Source organism: Macrotis lagotis, chromosome 1, assembly GCF_037893015.1.
Source record: "Macrotis lagotis isolate mMagLag1 chromosome 1, bilby.v1.9.chrom.fasta, whole genome shotgun sequence".
Taxonomy (NCBI): domain Eukaryota; kingdom Metazoa; phylum Chordata; class Mammalia; order Peramelemorphia; family Peramelidae; genus Macrotis; species Macrotis lagotis.
Window position 1 is genome coordinate 92,769,799 of NC_133658.1, and position 8,809 is coordinate 92,778,607.

At 46.0% G+C, this 8,809-nt stretch overlaps 1 protein-coding gene across 2 annotated transcripts in view; it reads right to left on the reverse strand.

The window, feature by feature from the left end:
• Positions 1–855, reverse strand: part of KCNG3 (potassium voltage-gated channel modifier subfamily G member 3) — a 48,693-nt gene extending 47,838 nt beyond the window's left edge. The window contains exon 1 of one of the 2 annotated variants that reach the window (XM_074204661.1): positions 185–855. In XM_074204661.1, coding sequence (XP_074060762.1) covers positions 185–855 — 671 coding nt within the window. The remainder of the gene's footprint in view (positions 1–184) is intronic. The other variant, XM_074204668.1, reaches the window with a different exon arrangement.
• Between the last annotated feature and the right edge of the window lie 7,954 nt (positions 856–8,809).

Here is an 8,809-nt window from a genome sequence, read left to right on the forward strand (position 1 = left end):
GACAGGACAGGTCCAGGACAGGACGGGACGGGACAGGACAGGTCCAGGACAGGACGGGACGGGACAGGACAGGTCCAGGACAGGACGGGACGGGACGGGGCGGGGCGGGACGGGACCGGATAGGACAGGTGGACAGAACGGGACGGGACCGGACAGCGGAGGGGGAAGCGGCGGTGCGTCCTACCCTGAAGGCTCCCTCCCAGGGCCGGCGGAGTACCTGCTCTGCTCCTCCAGGCTGCGGTCGTCCACGGCCGCGGCGCGCCAGTCGGGCAGGGTGCTGGCGCACAGCACCACCATGGAGACGATGACGAACACCACCGACACGGAGGCCAGGATCTGCGCGGCCAGCGAGGACGCGGGCTCCTCGAAGGTGCGGCGCACCCGCTCCAGCCAGCGCGGGCCGGCGGCCGCAGGCTCGGCCCCCCGGGCGGCCCGCGCCCGCTCGCGGCCCGGCGCGCCGGGCTCCTCGGCCGAGGGCGCGGCGTGGGTGTCGGACATGCGGTCGTCCAGGCGGCGCTGGCAGCAGTACTCCAGGTGGGCGCCCTCCAGCCCCCAGTAGAGCATCTCGTTGTAGAAGGAGAGCTCGCACATCCGCGGCGCGAAGCGCAGCTTGCCGTGGCCGCGCACGTAGAGCAGGATGAAGCCGAAGGCCTCCGAGTGCCTGTCGAAGAAGTACTCGTTGCGCTCGCGGTCGTAGTCGTCGCACACCTCGAGCACGTCGCGCTCCGAGCGGCAGCCGTGCAGCCGGCTCACCCGGCTCAGCGGGAAGTCCTTGAGCAGGTCCCGGGACAGCGAGTAGCGGGCGCCGCCCACGTTCAGCACCACCGGGGCCGCGCCGCCCCGGCCCAAGGTCATGGCTGGCGGCCCCGGCCCGGGCCCCCGCCGCCCCCCGGGCCGCGCCGCCGGCCTGTCCGGGCAGGGCGGGCACGGCCCGAGCTCGCGGCGCCCCCCGCCCGCGGCTCCGCTCGTCTGTGCCCCCCGAGGGTGCCCGGGCCGCCCGGGCACGGCCCCCCCCCCCGCGGGGCTGCCTCGGTGCCGGGGGCGCCCCCTGCCCGGCGGGGCCGCTGCGCCCTGCGGGGCCCCCGCCGCGGCGAGCCCGGAGCGGACCGGGGGGCTCGGGCGGGGGCAGCGGCCGCAGCCCGGAGCCGTCCGGAGGCAGAGGCTGAGGTGGCGGCGGCCGCGGCGGCGGGGGCCGGGCCTGGCTCGGGCCCGCCCCGCCCCGCCCCGCCCCGCCCCGCCCCGCCCCCTCCCCGGGATTCCCGCCCGTCAGCCCCCCCCCCCCCCCCGCGCCCCCTCCCCGCGCCGCTGCGGGATCGCCAGCCGGGGAACCCCCGGGCTGGGGGCGGGGAGGGGCGGCGGGAGCGGGAGGAAGGGGAATCCTCCAGCCGGGGCCAGACCCGGGGGGACGGGGAGACGGGGGAGGGGGCGCCCGCCCCGGGCCCCGGGGGCTGTCGGGGAGAGCCGCCGCAGCGGGCGCGGAGCGGAGCCGCCCGCCTCCCCGCACGGGGGACCCCGGGACCGGCGGCGGGGGCTCGGGGAGCGCCTCTTCCACACGCTCGTGTCCCGGTCCTGACCGTCCCCGCGAGCCCCACGCCCGTGTGGGCTGCGGCCGCCCGCTGCCCGCTGCCCGCTGCCCCCCGCCCGCTGCCCGCCGCCCGCCGCCCGCCGCCCCCCGCCCGCCGCCCGCCGCCCGCCGCCCGCCGCCCGCCGCCCGGGGCAGACCCGCGGAATGCGCGCTCCAGAGGGCGCCCCGAGCATCCGTCGGCGCTGCGGCCCCTGCTTCCTCCCCGCTCCCCGAGAGAAGCCGCCCCGCCGCTCCCGCCTCCGCAAGCACTCCTCCGCGGAACCCCCAAAACGGGGGGCGCGCTGGCCTCGGTCCGCAGGGGGACCTTCTCGCGACCAACCCCTTGAGAATGCAAGTAACACCCCAGGGCGCTTTGTAGTGCGGGAAAGAGATTATTTTTTCTCTTTTCATTTCTTTTTTCCCCTGTAAAACCAAGCAGGCTCCGAGATCCGGAGCCCGGAATGCACATCTCCTGTCCTCAGCCCTAGAACCACAGGCTGCTCGGTCTCAGCCTCAATCTACTCCTTTCCAAAACGGGGTGGTGATTGGCATCCAGGATTTTTTTTTTTGAGGAAACCTTGAAGCGGACTAGCTGCACCTCAGTTTACTCATTTGCAAAAACGAGGTGGTGATTGGCATTCAAGAATTTTTCCTTGATTGAGGAAACCTTGAAGCTAGTTGCTTGCTATATGCTTCATAATGTCCTGGTTTTCCGAATATAAACTGATGGACTGAAGGTCTAGGGCCCGAGATTTAGGAAAGGGTCTTGCCTCCTCGAGGGAGGCACATCTGGACTTTGGCTTGGGCCCGAGATGGTCTTGAATCAGCACCCACCCCAGGGGCTGAAGATCTCCCAGTGTCTAACAAGTTTGTGTCATTCTTGTGTTTCTAAATTCTCTTGTAGGGGAAATTTAAGAGACCTTTGTAACAAAGTAGCAAAGCATCAAAGCAGAAGAACAAATAATGTAGTGACCTGGGTGTTAGGGATTCACAATCTCTTGGGGCTGGGGGCTCATTCCCCCTCCTACCTAGAATGTGGTGGGATTGAAAAACGCCCACTAGAGGTCACAGAAAGTCATTTTACTCTGTTGCTTTGACTTATAAAAAAAAAGAATCGACGTTTTCTGTACTCAGTAAAATTATTGTAGCTCATTTCTCCCCCCCACCACCACCACCGTAATATTTGGACAATTTATATTTCCAGCTCTTAATGGAATTAAAAGCTCCGGAGCAGTTTCTTTGCTGAATAGGCATCATTACACTAATCAGGAAAGGCTTCCTAAAGGAGATTATTCCCAGTACAAATTTTGACAATGGATTTGATTTGACCGAGAGGAAAGAAGGGAGTATTCCCCATAAACAAAACTTCAAGATTGTAGAAAATCCAGGACCTAAGAGAGTGAGCACATTGACTTGGCCATAGATATGGGAAGGGGAAGCATTTTAAGGGCTCAGCTAGCTGGATCACTTAGATCTTATCTAAATGGAAGCTTTTCAAGCAAAGGAATAACCTGAAGCGATGTTTTAGGAAGGTTATTTTAGGAAGGTAAGATGGACTGGAGTCAGGAAAACCATTTACGAGAGAGTAGCTAGAGTAGTGTCCCTGGGGTGACTGAGGGGCAAGCTCTGAGAAACATTAAAGTCAAAGAATCAGCAGGGTCCGGGAATGGATTAGTTTATGGGGCATGAAGGACAAAGACATGCGCATGATCCTGGAGACCAGAGGATGCTTCACACTCTCTAGAGTCAATTCCATGAGGAGTTGCTGAAAAATACTTTCAAGAAGCATCATAAGCAACAGAATGTGGATCAGCTGGAAAGATTATTATTTGCTCTGGCATTTGCTATTTCTGTTTTCAGTCTCTCTCTGTACAAAATTCTTTTGAAAACCTTTTCAATTGAGTCTATTGATGAAATGAAACAGACTTCAAATTAAATTTGGAGCTTGGAAAACAAATTAATTTGATGACAATACAATTTTGTATCTCCTAGGTGGATTTTACATTCAGAATACATAGAGGACTATGTTTAAATCATTTCAACAGTCATATCCGAGTTTCAGCTTAAATTCAGAGATCAATCAGTGCTGCTGACAGCAGTTGCACTTAAATCATTTTGCAAAAAAGAAGAAAATTAAGTAAAAGAAAAATAATTATGTTCTGCTAAATAGGAACTTGTGAAACACAGAAATCATCTTTTTTGATTATTTTTAAAAAAATATTTATATATGCTTCACTGTAATATCAACACAATCATTTCTTAACATATTTCCTCTCTTTTTCCCAAGGAGCCTTCTCATAATTAAAAATTGGAATTGAACCAATAGGCTCATTGTCATAGGGAATTTCTGATGAGGAAACCCCCTCAGCCATTGCTGATCAGGATCTTCTCTGTAGCTTATAGTCTTAGAGAGCTGATTTTTTTAAAAAAGGTGGTGGGGGGGGAAGGGGCAGCTAGGTGGCACAGAGCATAGAGCACCGCCCTGGAGTCAGGAGTACCTAAGTTTAAATGTGGCCTCAGATACTTAATAATTGCCTAGCTGTGAGACCATGTGCAAGTCACTTAACCCCATTGCCTTAAATAAAAAATTTTTTTAAAGGGGGAGGAAAGATAAGTACATTGACAGAATCTAACAGTAAAAACATACAACACTGTGACATATATATAGACATAGCATTTCTGAATATATGTATGTACACTTGGTTCTCTTTGCTACTCTTTGTATCATATTAGTCATCTTCAGAGGTCATCTGGAGTTTGTGTTATTCTTGTGTTTCTAAATTCTCTTGTATTGTGAAATTTAAGAGGCCATTGTAACAGAAATGCTGTTATACAAAATAATTTTTTATTCTAGATGCTGTTACACATGAATTGAGCTTTTAAAAGGATGTGATTAAAAATAGATATTTGAAAATTGTAAAATATTTAAAGGGGTATATATATATATATTCTGTTATAAAGCAGGTAATATACAATTATTTGAAAATCTTGGCTATTATGAAAATGTATAGGGTGATTTAAAGATGGAACTTCAACATTTAATAATGTTGTTTTATGTTTGAAGCCCCAGAATATGGATCATTTTAATAAGTAAAGAATAAATGAAATGTTAACTGTTAGGGAAACACCAGGAAAAGTATTCAAGCCCCAACTTTTGGTTAGTGAAATTTTGCTATTTAAATTAGAAATTCTTGGGACTGTGATTTATTATTGTTTTGACTTTTGATTACAGAAATAGTTGTCTAAATTGTCATGAAGCCAATAGTAGAAAATAGCATGTGCTGCAGACTGGGACCTGCTAAAGGTAGAAGTCTGTGTCTGAGAAAAGTTTTGGGGATGACCTTGCCATGACTTTGGTAGAACCCTCCTGACTCCATTTCCCCATTGTGCTGATAGAAAAGGAAAATTCCTTTAGTTATCAGATATGACTCAGAGTTAAGGGAATTTTTTTCTTCTGTTATGATACATTATTATAATTATGTTTATCATTTTGCTTTCATAGAAAATTTCTATAATAAATAAGTTTTGCAAATATAATACTCAATCTATTAAAATAGATTGATACTGGAATATCTCTGAGTGGCTACAATAGGATACAATGATGAACATCTTAGAATTTTTTTTGATTATGGAAATATTTTATTTGTTTTTCCAACAATAAACAATAATAGTTAATACCAACCTTTTTTTTTTTTACAAAGTGTTGAGGTTTACAATTTTTTCTCTCTCCTGAACAGAAAGTAATCTGATATAGGCTTCATATTTGTAATCACACTAAATATAGATTGAAATTGAACATGTTATGAGAGAAGAATCAGATACAAAAGAAAGAAAACATTAGAAATAACAAAATTACATAATATATAGGACAATGTTTTGGTTTCTTTTGTTTTTGCAAGGCAGTGGGGTTACTGACTTGCCCAAGGTCACACAGTGAAACTAGCATTAAGTGTCTTAAGTCCAGGTTTGAAATCAGGTCCTCCTGAATTCAGGATTAGTAGTCTTTTTACTCCTCCACCTAAACTGCCCCATATGATAACTTTTTTTTTTGTCTTTCTAGTTTTATTGCTATTTATTTTTTTCCTGAGTGACAATTTGGTTAATTTATTTTATATAATTACAATAATCTTGCTGTGAGAGTAACATAAACCCCCTCTGTCACTGGGATGAGTTGCCTTCTTTATAATAAGTCCACCAGGAAAGTTGCTTTGATATTTTCCCACAGTTGCTATTACTACCTGTATTTCCCCTCCACTCTATTCCTTTCCACTCTCATTTATTCTATTATCTCTCTCCTTTCACCTTGTCCCTGTTCAGAAGTACTGAGTATCCTCTCCCACCATCTTCCTTCTCTTCTATCACCTCCTCTCCCCTCCCCTCCCCCATTCCCCTTTATCCCATCCCTTTCCTTTCATTTTTCTCTAGGGTAAGATAGATTTCTATACCCTATTAAGTGTGTATGTTATTTCCTCTCTGAGCCATTTCTTATGAGAATGAAGGCTCACCTTCTCCCCCTTCCACTCCATTGAAAAAAGTTTTTTCTTGACTTTTTTATGTGAAATATCTTAGTCCCTTCTTCCTCTCCTTTCCCTTCCTCCCAGTACTTTCCTTTATCACCCATTGACTCCATCTTTATACCATATTATATCATTATATTTAACTCCCTCCTGTGCCTTTTCTATATATGCTCCTTCTAACTGCTCTTATAAATGAGAAGGGTCATATGAGTTATCAGTATCTTCTTCCCATGTAGGAATACAAACACCCCCTCTATTCTTCACCTGAGTCCTATACTTGGAAGTTGAACTCTCTGTTCAGCTCTGGTCATTTCAGTAGAAAAGTTTGAAAGTCCCCTGTTTCATTGAAAATCCAACTTTTCCCCCTGAAAGAGGATGTTCAGTTTTGCTGGGTAGTTGATTCTCAGTGGTAATCCAAGCTCTTTTGCCTTCCAGAACATCAGATTCCAAGCCCTATGAGCCCTTAATGTAGATACTGCCAAATCCTGTGTAATCGTGACTATAGAGCCACAGTAATTGAATTGTTTCTGGGAGCTTTGAGTATTTTCTCTTTGACTTGGGAGTTTTGGAATTTGGCTATAATATTCCTATAAGTTTTTCTTTTGGGAGTTCTTTCAGGAGATGATCGGTGAATTCCCTCAATTTCTATTTTACTCTCTGCTTCTAGTATGTCAGGGCAATTTTGTTGTATTATTTATTGAAAAATAAAGCCTAGGCTCTTTTCCTGGTATTGACCTTCATGTAGACCAATAATTTTTAATTATCTCTTCTGGATCTGTTTTGTAGGTCAGTTGTTTTTACAATGAGATATTTCACATTTTCTTCCAATTTTTAGTTCTTTTGGGATTGCTTCCTGATTTCTCACAAAGTCATCAGCTTCCTTTAGTCCCATTCTACATTTGAAGGAGTTTTTTCTTCAGAGAGCTTTTTTTTTAACTCCTTTTCCAGTTGGACAATTCTGCTTTTTAAGGCATTCTTCTCCTCATTTGCCTTTTGAATAGATTTTTCCATTTAGCCTAAGCTTGTTTTAACATGTTATGTTCTTCAGTATTTTTTTTGTATTTCTTTCACCAAGCTGTTCACTTGGTTTTCATGATTTATCTGCATTGTTTTCATTCCTTCTCTCAATTTTTCCTCTACCTCCCTTAATTGCTTTTCAAAGTCTTTTATGAGCTCTTCTATTATCTGAGTCTATTTTTGATTTCTCTTGGAAGTTTTGGATATGGAAGGTTCAACTTTGTCATCTTCTGAGTATGTATTTTGGTCCTCCATGGCACCAAAGTAATTTTCTATGGTCAGACTCTTCTTTTTCTGACGTTTGCTCATTTCCTCAACCTATTACTGATTTATGACACTTCCAAGGCATTAGGGATTTGGTGGACAATCCACAGAGTCCTGAGTTCCTCCAGGATCTTATGAGAGACTCTGACTGCTCTCCTGACCTGTGCTCTGGTATGAGGATGACCATAGACTCTCCCCTTTGCCCTGGAACTGTGAGGAGAGTCCCTGCTTGGCTATGGTTTGCAAAAATCAAAAGAAAAGCAACAAAGTGGGATTGTTTTCTCTAAGAACCATATACAGGTGTATATAATTTATTTCCAAATTTATCTGTCAAGGAACATTTAGACTTTGAGTATGTTTTTTAGAAATATGAAATCAAAATTGGTTAAGGATTTTATGCATAAATTATTTTGATAATGGGAAAGGAAGTGAAATTATTTTCCCATTTTTAAAGTATATGATAATTTAAAAAGGCAGAAGAGCTCATTTTATATCTGGATCCTCATAAACTTTTTAAAAGATTCTTATGCCCAGTACAGAATTTAGGTAAGGAGAAAAATAGTAAAGAGATATAAACTGAAATTCTCTACAGTTTCAAAATAGAAGAACCAAATTTAAGTAATTGTCAGAATAATCTAGAAACCTCTAGATTTGGTTCCAGAAAGCAGAGCCCCTTTTAGAGCTGTCCTGAGAATAAGCATGTCCAAGAAAAGATGTCCAGGGACCAGATAATTACATGAGATATCTAGGACTCAAAATGTTCTGGTTAAATGGACATTGAGAATGGTTTATTAAGTTACAAGGCAACTCGTTGTTGTTTAATATTGTTGATAACTTTTGCATTGCTTTGTTTTGTATCAAGATGTTTATATTTAAGTTTTCTTGGTTACCTTGGTAACATGTAAATCTCCCTTTTTAAAACTAGTCCATTGTGGACCTTGTTAGTAGTTTGATCTAGACTTGATTTTATGTAATTGTGCAATTATGAGAATTGTGAGAAAACACTATTCATTGTTTCAACCTCACCCTCCTTGGCTGGGAAACTGGACATCTCTTTACAGTTTAGAGATTCTTAACCAAGGACCTATGTTATGCTGACCAGAAACTCAGATCCAAAGATTGATACAAGGGACTTACTCACAATTGTCAATCTATATGTCTTCTAAGGTCCCCTACCAAGTCCTTCTGATTACTCCCACAGCTGTCAAACCTGGGGTGTATACTCCTGGATCATCTAGAGAAAGTCCCTGCTCCCAGGTGAACAGCAGAACCCTCCAGGGACCTCAAGGTTTGTCTAGTACACACCCTAAAGAAGCCAACACCCAAACAGAGACAGCTGTCCCAAGATTCTGGACAAGGACCTAATATACTGTTGTAGTTTTGTCATGTGCCCTTTTTTCATGTGCCCGATCACAAAGACCCTGATTCAAGCTGGCATTTTTTCTCT